General features: G+C 44.4%; 1 protein-coding gene across 1 annotated transcript in view; it reads right to left on the bottom strand.

Annotated features, from left to right (window-relative positions):
* The window catches only part of CDAN1 (codanin 1), a 219,765-nt gene that overhangs the window by 91,529 nt on the left and 112,622 nt on the right, over positions 1–15,614 (bottom strand). Inside the window, exon 14 of the mRNA XM_069208913.1 lies at positions 1,468–1,634. Coding sequence (XP_069065014.1) covers positions 1,468–1,634 — 167 coding nt within the window. The remainder of the gene's footprint in view (positions 1–1,467; positions 1,635–15,614) is intronic.

The raw sequence follows: 15,614 nt of genomic DNA, 5'->3' as shown, positions 1-15,614 counted from the left end.
CAATGGTTCTAAATGCTTTTACTGATTGTAAATTGGGATGGGTGGTCGGGGTTTGGTGGCTTTTACTGTGTGTGAGTATATTGTTTTGTAGACATGCGTCTAAACAATAAAGATGTTTTACTGACTAGCGAGCTTCGTTTAAGGAGCAATGCGACTAAAGCTTTATATCAGACAACAATGCTAGCAGAACGTCAGGTCAGGAAGCAATGCTACTGGAGCATGAGCTCTGGCTACAACATAACCGGAGTGTCAGGTAAGGCAGCAATGCCACCAGAGCTCGAGACGAGGAAGCATTACTACCAAGGCTTCTGGTAACATAGCAATGCTACCAGAACTTAGAGAAGGCACCAATGTTAGCAGAGCTTCACACAAGGCAGCAATGTGATCAAAGCTCTAAAGGAGTCAACAATGTTAACAGAACTTCAGGCAGAAAAGGTGGAAGAGCATCAACTCAGGTAACCACACTTGCAGAATTTGCTAGCAGATCAGACAGTGATATAGCAACCTCCACATCAGACAGCAGAGCGTGGAGCGTGGCACAAGGCACTAGAGAGAGAGAGAGACTGAGATCAGAGAAATCAAATCAGGCAGCAATGTTAGTTTAGCTTTACAAAAAGCAGTAATGCTTGCTTCAGACCAGGGAGCAATGCTTTCAAAGCTTTAGCTCAGGTAGCCATGTTCGCAGAGATTCAGATAGTATAGAGTGGTTCCAAAGTGCTACAGAGTAAGGTAAGGCTAAAGACCATGGGAGATAGTTCAGGCACAGGATACAAAATCTATCCTACATGGAGATACTCAATAATTTAAACATGAGTGCCCTATAGGAAAAGGAGGAGGCAAAACAAAGAATCACACACTAAAAGAAATCAAAAGTATACAATGCTTAGATTTTTCAGAAGGAAATGATTACTAGTGCTAAAGGTCAGGATAAGCAGTAACATAAGAAAATGTTGTATCATAGAAACATAATAAGTAAGCACAATATATTAAGGAACCATGCAAATGCATGGAACAGCCTTGCCGGATTGATGAGATCAAAGAAGGTGAATATAAGACAGTCTGAGACAAACGGAGAATAAAGTTAAAGCAAAGTTTGAGCCCATGTAATGTCAGTGAGTCTTTCAGTTTCCCTGGCTATAAATAACATCGTTCCTGAGGATTCTTATGTGTATTTTTTTGCAATCTCAAAATTGTTTTCACTGTGCTAAACTCACACCAACAACAACAATAAAAAACATTATTCAAGTATAAAATTATCATCAAAAGCAAAAAGCAGCTGGCATTACACATATTACATTATCCACAATTAAAATACAGCAGATTATATATTTAAAAAAGCAAAGCATTGTGAAAACGAACCAGCACCAATTCTTAGCTCTCATCCAAGCTTCCAGCTAGCGGCCAGCTGCCGGATCCCCTCTAGACATGACACCCCAAGCAGCACGTTACTTCTTGCTTGGCACTCACCGGTAGAGGTGCAGCAGGAGGGCGAACACTCTGCTGTAATAGTCAAGAAACGGGGCCACGTGGTCCACCAGTGAGAGGAACTCTACTACCCAAGGCACAGTGAGGATCATCCTTCGCCTCTGTATGCAGCGCCTCAGTAAGCCCAGCACATCCAGCCCAGGCAGGGTCTGAAAATAGAATACCATTGATGAAAAACCATTTCACCTAAGCTGATTAACCAACATTTTCAGGGTGAGTGTCATTTATTTTTCTTAGAAAGCAAATCCTGAAATTACTTTAAAAAAAATTTTTATAATTATATTTGACAATGAGTTCCCTATTGGCTTTCCCTGGTGTGTGCAGCAGGAGTTGGACGCAAAAGTAGTTGGGCCCAGGGCCTGGCTGCACAGCTGAGAGGAAATGGGGTTATTATATGGTGTGGTTGTGTGACTTCACCATGTAATACACTACCAACCCCTTTAGGACCAGTTGGGTTTTGTTTGTTAGACCTTAGCTCAACCGTGGGCAGCTGTGGCACCGACCAGTCAGGCTTACACAAAAAAAAAAAAACAAGTGTAAAGCCTTTAAGCAATACCAAAACAATTGAATAAGGAAGAAGATTGGCTCTCAAGAAATTCGACATTAATTTATAAGAACAGAGTTTGTTGGCTTATTTGTTGTTTTTTCAAACATATGTTTATTGGCATTTGGCAAAGACAATTCCTGGAAATGAAAACAATGGTACACGTTGGTAGCAATTATCAATACAATCCAGTTCGACAATAGGTACATAATGTCTAATTGATGATTTCACAAGTAATAATATTGTGTCTCGCCCATGGTGGTTGTTCAAAGTGAGTCACTGTGTGTACCAAGACTTCAAGCCGCATAGCACAATGCACAGAAACAGTTACAGCATCCAACATACGAAGCATGTTGGGAAAACTAAAACAGTCAAATTATTGCAGGGATCAACAATAGAGTTTATTGTTACGAATGTAAGGGGACATCGAAATAAAAAAGATCCACTAAATCAGAACTTTATACTTAACAACGAACATCCATTAGCAAATTCAACAAATTTGACACTCGCAAACTTCTTCAAGAAAAACCTTTACAAGTTGGAATGCAGTTATTTTGAGTTACTTTGGGCAACCACCTCTGGCAGGGAGACAGCCAAGGAGACCAGCAAGGTCTAACAAAACAGTTACTTCCTCAAAAAAAGTAGTCATTAGTCCAGTTCCAGCGTCAGTGACCCCTTGCCATTGACTTCTAAGGAGTAGTCGTGATGCGTGGGATACAGGATGCTAAAGGTGCTCAAGGATGCTGAAAATGCTGTGCAATCAAAGGGGGTCTTCCTAAGGATACTCCCCAGTCCGTGGTCCTGCTGAGGTGATCCTGGCCATAGAGCTCGACGTCCCTCAAAGTCTTCCTGGGGTGAGGAGAAGTCCAGGAGAGGGATACCAGTCGCTTGCCACAGCGGTTTCAGCAGCTCCCTTCCTTTAGTGATGACTCACCTGCAGGGTGACCAAGCTGCACTCCTATGACTTTTTCAGGTCCAGCAGACTCAGATGCAACTTTTTAGCACAGGGACCTGGTCTCTAGGGGCTGCACAGCGGTGAGAAGAGGTGATCCGGTTATCTGGGCTCCCAAGTCACCCCAGCAGGCTTCTTTAGCTTTTGTGGCTCTGTGCTGCCAACTTGTCTACCTGAACAAAAGAGCAGCACCTTTATAGTATGTGTTCACCATTTGCCCTACAAAGAAGGCTTCCCCTTTGAAGCTCACATGCTGGGCCAACACCATGTGTGGCTTCCTGCCAAGAGGAGGTAACACCTCCTCAGTGGGAGCCCTCTATTGAAACCTGTTTTCAGAGCCATTGGCATGTCTCCCCAGGCGGTCAGGGAGTCTCGTTGCCAGCCTCAGCAAATGGCCACTGGTAAACTTGACAACAGAGTGGCAGCTTTCTGAAAGTAGCATGTGGCAACAAATTACATTAATTTCAACTTGGGCATAAAGTTGGGCTTAAAGTAACGAGGTGTTTGATACCTTGAACTACCAACTTTGGTAGACCCATTCAGAAGCTAGCACAGCTGAAGTGTTGTACTCGCCAATTGGGCTGCCAAGTCTCTCTCCCAGTAAAAAAAACAAAAAACACAAACAATTTCTGGTTTTTACTGCATGTTAAACACAGGTTCTACTTTCGTGATATGTCGCACCCTACCCTAGGACCCGATAGGCTGGTGTAGGGGTGACATTCACATTACAAAAAGGGAGTCTGGGCTTTGCAATTGATTACAATTGCAAAGTTGATTGAGCTAGCAGTTTTAAACCGCCCTCCCCAATCTGCAGAGGCGGATTGGGAGATATGTTTTACCCTATCCCCCTTAGAGTGGCAAAATAAGTGCTGCAGACCCTGAGGCAACACTCTTAAATTATAGGCCCTGGGAACCCCTGTTACTGTATACTAGGGACTTAGCAGTAAGTTAGCTTGTGACAAATGGGTATAAGCCAATCAAATAGACATGTTTAAGGGTGAGGGGACTGGCACTGAGGTCTGGTTAGCAGGCCTCAGTGCATAGAGTAAAAAAAGAGAGCAGTAGCTGCCCAAAACGTTGGAGGTGAACATACAAAAAGAGACATGTCCTTACAATGGCACACAAGATGGAAGACTGTGCACAGCAGAGTTTGATGCAAGAACTGGGTACAGGACAGGCCCAGCATCTAACTCCCACGGTGCACACCCGAAGCCATGTGTACCAGGAGTTGGACAGGCACGTGGGCACACAGACTGGCCCTGCTTCCAACCCCAATCGTCGGTGCACACCAGGGGTTGGACAGATGGGTAATGGTGTGTCAAACCACTAATTTTTCTTTTTAAAAGTTCTCAAATATTATTATGGGTCAGAAACTGGAAACCCTTCAACATTCACATGTGAAAAAGACTAAGAAATGCACTAAACAAAAAATCAATTAATGTTATGATTCCACATCAGAATCTAAAAATCCTGAAATTCCACTATTTTGATCAGCTACACAAACCATAACATGCATCTCTGCCCTCAAAACCATAATTTGCAGTGAAATGGGCTGTTGATAAACAATATTTATACCAATAAACAAATGGGCTTAAAAGCAAAACTACATTAAATGATGCCGCATATACAAACAAATAAATTATACTGAATTCATGTTAGAGGTAAGATAAGTAATGTGGAGGTCACTGTTCCTGATGGCTTCTGTTGCATTGTCTATTAGTGACAACTTATGATTTTGACAGCAGGGGTACATGCTATTTATATATTTTGGAGGATAGGGAGGAGAATCCAAAGCCTTTTTTGTTTTTAACCTAGCTCTACTCCTGAACAAATGTTCACCAAGTACACAGTTTGGGAACCACTGCTCATTGTATGGTAGTTTGCTTGAGGCCAGCGGAACTGGCTCAGTGCAAGACGCATAGAATCAAAACGTGACATTCTTGACACATGATTTTGGCGTTTAACTAAGGTTAATTCTTCTAAAGAAAGAGTGAGGTCGCACAGTTGCTACGGGGTATTCTTCTAATCAGATCTAGTCATCCCTTCAGAATCTATGGGGTGAAAGTTGTTGTACACGGAAGCCACGGCCATTGAATCTGCAATGGCACCACTGTTCTTGTCCACCCTGACTTAGGCTGCCGCCAGTCACTGCTAATGCATGTCCACCGCCAGTTGCGCTCTTCTCTCTTTCGTATGTGTAAACATGAGCTGCTCCATGGACAATGGTAGCGACACCAGCTAGCCAAAGTGTTGTTGGTGTTTCATGACGGGCTGAGTCAGCAGAAAGGAGTTTCAGGAAAGTTTAGATTTTTTAGTTGGGAAATGTGGAGGAGAAAAGAGAGCTCAGGTTACATTTGTGGATGCTAAACTACCTGCATGGTGATTTGAAGTTCTCTGGGGTGTACTTTACATTAATTGTGAAGCATTTTTAATCCAGCAGCAGTGTCCACTGGAGAAGTTTAGCTTAAAGACCTAGTCTAATTTTAGTATTGTTTGGCTGAGGCCAACATAGATTTAAATGGTAAGCTTCACACATTATTTAATTGGATATTTACCTTTATTACCCTGGCTCCCCTCTTCCCCACCACAACAGTTAACAGTGTGGCTGAGTGGCGCAGCTTAACGAGCATCTTGCCATCCCCTATTAATAAACATACATTTTTAAAACCCTTCGTTTAAGCAACAGGTGCAGCCTCCTTGAATTCATCAAGTGTTTTTGCTGTGTTCTGCTGAATAAGGTCTTTGGTGACTCATACTCTATCTTGCGTATGTTACACCTTCTTATGTCAGAAAATCACAGACTAGCTCTTTAAATAGAGCCGTCCAGTACGGAGTACCTTCAGTTCTTTAAATTGGAATATAGAGTACCTGGGTTTCCCTGAAGTGGTCACTACTTTAATGGAACAGAAACTTCACTTTTCAGAGGCTGAACTAACTAACAGGTACTTTAAGATATTGAGTACATTCACTTTTATATCAAGTGCCTTTTTTCGACATGATTACCCCGTTTTTTGTCTGTTATCTGATGTGATTTTGACTGAAAGTGCACTGGGTTCTAGCTAACCAGGTCCCCGGTGCAGGATCTCTTTCCCAAAACTGCACAGTTGTTTCACCCAATTGACAAAGCCTTTAGCACCCCCTGTAAGTCCCTAGTAAATGGTACCCCTGGTACCGAGGGGCCTGGGGTACTAAAGAGGGTCCCCAAGGGCTGCAGCACGAATTGTGCCACCCTAAGGGAACCCTCACTAAGCACATGACAAACTGCCATTGCAGGCTGCGTGTCTTGGTGCAGAGAAAAGTATAAGTACGACATGGCACAGAGCTGGCGTGCCATGCCCCCTAACACTGCATGCAATATATGTGAGTCATCCCTCTAGCAGGTCTTACATCCCTAAAGTAGGGTACATTATATTACAGGTGAGGCATATCTGCACGAGCAGATATACCCCTGCTATGTTTTGTCAATTCTCAAACATATTAAGTGGCGAGGGAAGCCATTTTAAATACATTTGCTGGACATTAGTCAATACGAGTTCCTATATAATGGCTTCACTGAAGATAGGGATGTTTGGTGTCAAACATCTCATATTGGTGAACCCACACCGACACCAACGTTGGATTTACCAATACATGCACCCAGAGAGGACCTTAGACTACCAGCCTCAGGTGTGTTCTCTGACCAGTTTCTGCCAGCTTGCCACCTGAGACACCGTTCTGAATCCCTAGGGTTAGAACCCTCTGCTCTCAGGAGGTCCAGAACAAAAGCCTGTCCGGGAAGAGGGTGTAACACCCCCTCCCACAGGATGACCTGCTGATTAGCTTTCCTAGGGTGGCAAGCCTCAAAGGGCTGCCTCATTTGAAATGCAAATCTGGCTCCCCTCACAGGAGAGGAAGCCACCCCTCTGTCCAGAGCCCATTTGGCACCTGGACAGGAGAAAAAATTAGATAGTCAGGTAGGCGTGCCACTCCCTGGCTAGTACCACCTCTAAGTTGGACCACAGCGGGGGGATAGGATTTTTCAGATGTAGCCATCTTGGTGATGGCATACTTAGGAATTCTGTGACGGGGTATGCCCACTTGCCACACGAAGTGGTCATAGAGGGGGCGTAGTGACCCCAAGGGTCAGTAGCCCATTGGCTACTACCCTACACACCCCTAATGCCCCTAAATTCATTATTTAGGAGAGCCCCTGCACCAGAGAAGCAGATCCTGACGACCTAAGAAGAGAGAGGACACCAAAGAGCAGCAAAAGCAGAACAGGAGAGAGGAAGCAGCTGCTGACCTGGTACCAGCCCCGCCAGCCTGTCTGCAACTCTTGTCGAAAACTGCGCCAAAGTAGACTCGTCCTGCAGCTGTTGACTCCAGAAACCTGGGTGGGGATCTCCTGCCTTCAAAAAAGACTCCAGACCTCCTGTGAACAGTGGACCTGTTGTAAAGAATCTCTAAAAGAGAAGACTCTGAGGCCTCTGGAACTACCAAAACCTGACATCCGAAGCCATCACTGCACTAGTCGGCTCCGGCCCGAGTTGAAGTATCCCAGCCCTCCAGAGCTCGAGTTCATCATGGTTTCACCCCGCCTGGACTTCCCGATGTCGCCTGCAGACTCTGCACGCAGGCCACCTCAACTGAGACTGTTCCAGTAAGGAAACAAAACTGACACCTAAGGACCCCCTCCCTCCCGCATCCATCGCCACTAGGCCTTCGACATGAGGACCAAAGGTGTATTCTCCCATCGTCTCCCTCCCTCCCCCCCCCGTCGACAAGCATCGCAAGGCCTGAGCCTACTGGCTTCCTAGCCAGAGCCTTCAGCCCCTTTTCGCGGTGATCGATCTCCATTAAAACGCATTGGGCACACAATGCTGAAAACCACCTCTGCAACCGGATGCCCCAGTGCCTCCCGCAGTGACCTGTTGGTGCTGCCTGGGTCATTGCCCCATACTTACCTTAACTCCAGAAGATTAGTCCTGTAGGTTGCTGCTAAGTACCAGTTTGCAGAACTTGTTTTTCCTCTCATAGGATAACATTGCAGAAATCAAAAATTGCACAGTCGACATTTTAAGTAAAAAGAATTCCTATTTAAAAACGTACTTAACTGAGCAATTTTTCTCTAATGCCTAAACATATATAAAGATACTTACTATTTTTATAAATTGGTCTGGGTCTCCTTTTTCAGTTGTGTGTCTTATTTAATGACTATTGTGTGTATTTGTAGATGTCTTTGCCTCCTCTGTGTTAAGCCTAAGGCTGCTCGACTACACTACCCCTAAATAGTGCACTCTTTAGGATTGCATAGCAAGCCCTGTCCACACACTCGGGAAACCCTGGACCTTTTACACAGTACTTACATACCACATAAAGGGCCAGCTTCCTACAATTTCCATTTCAAGTAGCCAGTATATTTTTCTTGAAATGTAAAAAGATAGTTTATTATAGTGATATGTGAGCCCTGTGTCCTGTGCCTTGACATTAATTTGCCTGACAGCAATTGTCAGGACACTGAAAACAACTGACTGAAGCAATCTTGCGAAAGGTGCCAATGAGAATTATTTCTTTCGTCCCCTGACCATCTCCTCCTCCACTTGGTCCCCAAGAGTGAGCCTCTTAGCCTAGAGGCGATTTGTTTTTCAAACAAAAAATATTTTTAAATAAGTCAATATGCAGACCCCAGTGCTGAAGCGCATTGCTTCTGACTTAACCAAAGAAAGATTTTTTTATTAAACAACTGTTATATTTTTATTTTGCTACATCTATGATTATAATACCATCATTGCCTTCACCCCAATTATTTTCAGGGAGAAAAATGGAAGTACTTCAGAGGCCGGTCGTATTTCCCCACACCAACCAAAAAAAGTAACATAATGGGGAGCCGCAGCCAACACCATAAAGGCCAAGGGAGCTGCAGGTGGAAAAAGTTTGGTAATCATTGAGCTACCTATTGTTTCTCTCCCCATGAAGTTAATCTACATTATAGTTTATCCTAACAGGTCTATCTTCGTAACTCCAGACCCCTCAGGACTGATGTAGGGAGGCAACAAAATGATATTTTCTTTACTATATGTTTCCTCCCAATCTTTGACTCCTAATAGGGTGAAAGGAGAACCTGAATCCACCAAGACGGTGAGATTTGTCCTACCAAACTCTATCTCACATTCTGGCATAGCTACAAGACCACCATCCACAACACCATCCACTTGTTTGATCGGCACAGAAGAGGGAGGATTTTGTAAGATTACATTCTGGCTCATTTCAGGCACTTTCACTATCTAATGCACTTTGGCATTATTACACGCCAGGGCAAAGTGTCCTGTTCTTTCTCAGTTGTGGCAAACCTGATTGCGAGCATTGCAATTTGATCTGTTAGACAGTCGATTTGCACTTCCACATTTGAAACACTGAATTTGGGGGTCTCGTCCTGAGCTCGGGTTCCCTTTTGTTCTTCCTTCACTCATAGTCATCTTTTGGACTGGATTACTTTGATTGTCACTAGCTCCCTTTTCATTTGCAAATGCATTTACTCTGTCCACAGAATGTTGTGGGCTTCCCCCCATTTCTTTAACCCACGCTGATGTGTGTTCCATACTCTCCAGTATATCAACATCTTTCGTAAATGAGGGCTTTGTGGCATATGGAATCTAGAAGGTATGAAGTAGAACTTTAATGGGAGCGGGAGGTGGAATGTTGAGAGAAGATAGTTGTAACCGGAGTCTGTAGCTAGCGGTCGGTGCCGCTTTTGTAAGCTCATTCGTAAAATGAATAAAGAATACTTGGAGCTCACTGCGTACCTTATTTCTACAGGCTTCTTAGCCAAAAGCTTTGTGCATCGTACTAACTGGTCCCTGATGAGGGACTAAGCTAAATCCCCAGACTCACCAGTTTGGGCAAGCCTCTTCAGACAAGCTACATAATTTGCTACTCTCTCCTCTTTGCTTTGAGCTCTAATGAAGAAGCTATGCCTCTCCATTACTAGTTATACATGGACCAAAATGTCTTTCAAGCATTTCATAGTCATTCCTTGGTTCACCTTTGATTTCCAACTACCACCTCATCCAGGCTTTCATAAATATTGGTCCATCTATGCCCCGATTATGTAGTAATACACTGTCTCCTGGCTGCACAGATCTTTTTACCTCCAATCGCTATTGAATAAGAGTCAAAAAGGTGCTTCCACCTCTTCCACGGTAGTAAAAGCCCTCAAGATTGAGCCAATACTTTCAATGTGTACTCAAATAAATATCTCCCAAAGGGTATCAGATTGCACCGAAGCCGGGCACTTCACCTTATCTTCAGTTGTACGTAACACAAAATGCCGGTTTGTGCCTGTAGTTTCCATTCATGCTCTTCAGGTTGCGCGTCATGTGATGCTTCTTTGACAAAGTAAATGAATCCTCACATGACGTGCTCTGTCCAAATAAATGCCTCCAATCAGGTGCACCCTGCAGATAATCATTGCAGTCAGATGGGTGAGCAGCCTCTACATCACCAACGAATACTGTGCATTGTATAGCCTCGTGCCAAATGGCATGCGGAGGAAATAGCTATTGTGGCACGAGATGACCCTCAAGAACCATAGCATGCAAATAATGGCTTTGCGCCATAGATTCGAACTACAGTGGTGCGGGCCCTCTCTCGAGCCCCATAGCGTGTGATAAATTCAACTGCTGCAGCCCGCGAGCAGTAAGTGCCTTACGCCCGGTACAGCACAATTTTAATGTAAATCAAATAATTATTTTCATAAAACCACACCTAATTTGCCCAAGATAGAACTTAGGGTTGCCTGGGAAGGAGTAGAGACAATTATATGCTGAATTAAGTTTCAGCAGTCCAAATCTTCATGCTGGGTTTAATGGAATTCAAAGGGGTGGTGGTGGATAATAGTTCCTGCCTCTCACAGGTTCTCAATGCCAATGTTAACATGAAGGGGGCGGAAGAAGACTAGTCTTCTATTCTACCAACAGCAGCACAGCTCAAGTACAGCCTCCCTACTCCTCTCCCAGTTAATTTCTAACCACCCAACCTTCTACTTGCTACCATGACACCCAAGGACGAGTCACAGAATAGATCATACAGCTTAAAGAGCAAGTTACAACAGTTTGTTTCTGTGGAGGAACTTGTTCACAAACACTGTGGATGTACTTTTACTCTTGTGCTTGAGAGGAGAATATTTCTATACATTTCCAGTGTGGAACATTACCTACACAATTGTTCATATATAACTACAGACCTTGTAGTTTTTGAGTATTCACCAACCTTTACATGATGACCGACCAAATACAAACCCTCCCCTACAAATACAAAAATTCATAATCTTAACAGAATTTCTGCATTCACAAACTACCTTTATGAGTAAGTTCACCTAGAGGTGGTCAGTTGTAAAAAACAAACAACATAGGGATATCATTGTTTACTGGGCACTTCCCATATTGGTTACTGTGATTTGCCACTGGTGTCCCAGTTTCCCCAAGTACTTAGATTGCTGAGGCATCAAAGTCAAGGAACTAATGCCTATTTTAGGAGAAACTACCACATAAGAAACTGAGAAGCATCTTGATATATTAAACAAGACTCACTAAACCGAATGTTCAGTTAGAGACATTACAAGGATAGCTATTTATTGACAAGGAAGTAAAAGGGCAATGATAATGCACATTAAACAAGCATTGTTAAAGCCAGTAGGTCTCACTTTTGTGACCTATTGGGTTTCACAATGGTTTTAGCCATGCTGCACAGCATCACTGATGCTTTGCAGCATGGCTAAAACAAGAAAATAAAGCTTACATGGATGGCTGTTTCATTTAGTAGGCATGTGCACATAGCATGCCCACCTACAAAATGACACAAGCGTTGCAGAGGCAAAAAAAGATGTGCGTGTGGGGAAGCAACATTGAGGGTGTGTGAAAGGAAGCCATTGGAGACAAGGCAACGTGGACGGGGTGGAAGCGAATTAACAAGCGAGGGCACAACGTAGACTTAAAGTGCACAGGAGAGTTACTCAAAGAGCAAAGCTGTATAAAAGTTAAAGTGTAAGAGCGAAGACAAAATTGTGGAAAATGACATTTTTATTATGTTATGAAAAGAAATGTGGTGGGAGAAGTTGGAAAATACAGAGAACAGGGAAAACACATGCACTCTCGTGGAGTGCTTTTAGAAAAACAAAAAAAGATCCTGAAAAACAGATCCTCGTAGAAGAAGAAAAAGGAGTCAATCAGAGATAGGGTAAACAGGCTATGCTTCACAGGAGGGACAAAGGTTAGATGGAAAACCTAAGACAATACCTTCTAATAGAGATCAAAAACATAAGACTGATAAAACAAAAGGCCAATGGAATGCAATGAGTGGAGTTGCTCTCCGAGCTGGCTATCAAGAAGTCCCCAAAAAGTCTTTCTCAACCAGACGCAGGCTTCAACAGAAAAGGAGTGACAGTGCCAGCTGTCGATCTGGATGGAGGCTGAAGAGAGTGATGCCGCAGCTATGGGCAAAAACTGTCCCCCGGCTCAAAGGTCCATTAGGGGATTGCCTGGTGCATGCTGCATCCCATCTGGCTTTGCATTATACACTTTTGTCATACATTTTAGTAATTCGATAACTTTGTTGGCAGAAACATTCTATTAACTTAAATGGGTGGGTGGCCAAATGGCACAAATATGGATTATGTTTTTGACTGTTTGTTCTGTCTTACCACGTCTATTTCTTAACAGATATCTTAACATTTAAGGACGACAGCCCTTCAAAACAAGCATTGTAAAGTGCAATCTTTCTCACTTTTATGACCTTCTGGCTTTGCCAATTGTTTTGAGCCATGGTACGCAGCATACCTGTCGCTCTGCAGCACGGCTAAAGTAAAACCAAAAAAAACCTTTTACAACAAAGGCTGCACCGCGCACCTACAAAATGACATACCCCCTTTTCTTTTTTGTTACAGATCAGAGTTGGAATGGTAACTAAAAACAAAACATTAAAAAGTGTTTTTAAAATATTTTTAAAGCGAGTGAGCAGGTGGTGGGGAAGCAACAGGGGGCAGAGAAGCAAGCAACAAGGGGGTGGACAGCAACTCAAGAAAGCAACATGGGTAGGATGGGGAGAGAAGGAAGGAACAACAGGAGGGCGCGGAGACCTAGAACCAACATGGGTAGGGCTGACAGAAGCAGCACAGGGAAGCTGGGGACACAGATGCAGCAAAGAGAAGCATATGGGTGAGCACAATAGTGCTGCGATGGAGAGAAGCACTTGGGGATAAACAGCAGCCTGAGTGAGGAGAGAAGTACGAGAGAGACTGCTCGAAAACCCATACACTCTTGGAGCTCTAACACAAAAAGAAAAAAAAAGTTCTTTGACATTGAGCATAGATACCAGCCAAACAAACACATGGTATAACAGAGTGGGATGGGGGACATACAAAAGACTAACAATCTGGGACTCTGTAGGAAAGTGCCCAATTTTACATGGTCACTCTCACTTTTTGCCTGGTATTTGATGAAATTTTGACTGAAAGTGCACTGGGTTCCTGCTAACCGGGTCCCCAGAGCCAGACCCTAAAACTGTGCAATTGTTCCCCAATCAGCAATACCTTTGGCCCCCTTGTAAGCCCTTAGTAAATGGTACCTCTGGTACCTGGGGGCATGTCCACCAAAGAAGGTCCCTGAGGCCTGCAGCATATATTATTCCAGCCTCAGGGATCCCTTACTTAGCACATGCAGACTGCCACTGCAGGCTGTGTGTCTTGGTGCAGCTACATGTAAAGGACATATCTGCACGAGCAGATATGCCCCTGCTAAGTCTTTGACGATTCTTAGACATAGTGAGTGAACAGGTGAGCCATTTTAAGTACATGTGCTGGACACTGGTCACTATCAGTTCCCCAGCTACATGATGGCTTCACTAAAAGTAGGAATGTTTAGTATGAAACATCTTGTATTAATAAAACCTCACTGATGCCAGTGATGGATTTATTAATACATGCACCCAGAGGGCACCTTTGAGGTGCCCCCTGAAAACTACCAGGGTGCAGACTGACTAGTTTTAGCCAGCCTGCCACCACCAGACACGCCTCTAACTCCTAAGGGTGAGAGCCTTTGCTTGGTCAGAAACAAAGTCTGCCCTGGGAGAGGTGTTTAAACAACCCACGAAACAGGATGCCCTGCAAATCTGCATTCCAAGGCAGGGGGTTTCAAAGAAACCCACCGACCTTGACAGGCAGATCTGGCCTCACTCAAAAGAAACATGCTGACCACCCTGCCCCAGGGCCCATTTGGTACCTGGACAAGCAGAACATTTAGTATTTAGAGGCATGTCCACTCCTCAGGTCAGTCCCACCCCTAAGGTGAGCTGGCTGTTGTGGACACAACATTTAGAAATCTGCCATCTTGATGTTGGCAGATTTAGGATATATGGGAAAGGGTTATGCACACTTCCCACAGGAAGTGATCATATAGGGGGGGTGTAGTGACCCCAAGGGTATGTAGCCCATTAGCTACTACCCTACACTCCCTAAAACACCCCTAAATTCAGTATTTAGAGGAGCCCTTGGCACCAGGAAATCAGATTCCGGCTGACCTACAAAGGACACTCAAGAGCTGCAAAAGCAAAGCTGAGGAACAAGCATCTGATCTGGACTCAGCCCTGCCGGCCTGTCTGCTGCTCCTGCCAAATTACGCTGAAGTCATCTTGTCCTGTAGCTGTTGACTGGGAGGACTGTGTGCCTTCAACAAAGACCCAGGAACTCCCATGGAGCAGAATAGCTGCTTCCCTGCATCTTGCAAGCACTCCAAGAGAACTTTGAGGACTCCAGACCGCTGAAAACCCGACACCTAGAAGCACCACTGCAAATGTGCAGTACAGCCTGAGTTGAAGTGGAGCAATGGTGCCAGCGTGGTCCTCCAGAGACAAAGCCCACCTTAGACCTGCCCACTGTGGACTCACTGACGCCTCCTGCAGGCTCTGTCCACAGTCCCCCCTCAACCGCGAGTGCTCCGGTGGAGAAAATCCAACACCTCAAGACACCTCTGCACCCGTCGCCTGTGGAGCAGAGGACCAGAGGTCTCCCCACGTCCCGAGCATCTCAAGATTTGAACCCACCTGTTGGCTCCTCCTGACTGGATCCCCAGTCCTAACTTGCAACATCTTTTCAATCAAACCAATCCCCATTGACTAACATTAGGCACCCGACGTGCACCTCTGCACCCGGTCGCCCAAGTGCTGCCTGGTGTGACCTGTTGGTGTGGCCTTTACCCTTGGCCAATACTCACCTTAAGTCCAGGAGATCGATCCCATAAGGCGCTGTACTATACCTTAATGCAGCACTGGTTTTTCTCTCCATAGGATAACAGTAACACTTCTGAAAAATGCAGTGTGTCGACTTTTGAAACCTGAAAGTATTTTTCTTGCAAAACGTACTTACCTGATTTTATTGATTCTGGTGCCTAAACATATATAAATATACTTGTTATGTTTGTAAGTTGGTGTGGATCTCCTTGAGTCGTGTGTCTCATTTATTGACTGCGTGTCTAAGGCTGTTCGACCACACTACCCCTAAAAGAGCACCTTGGGATTGCTAGAGCAAGTCCCTGTCCGCTAGTAAAGGAATCCCTGGACTCTTTGCACGATATAACTCAAATTGATATATCATATAAAGAGCCA

Source organism: Pleurodeles waltl, chromosome 9 (genome assembly GCF_031143425.1).
Source record: "Pleurodeles waltl isolate 20211129_DDA chromosome 9, aPleWal1.hap1.20221129, whole genome shotgun sequence".
In the NCBI taxonomy this organism is placed as follows: Eukaryota; Metazoa; Chordata; class Amphibia; order Caudata; family Salamandridae; genus Pleurodeles; species Pleurodeles waltl.
The sequence above is the reverse complement of the archived record's forward strand: the minus strand, read 5'-3'. Positions and strand labels throughout refer to the sequence as shown.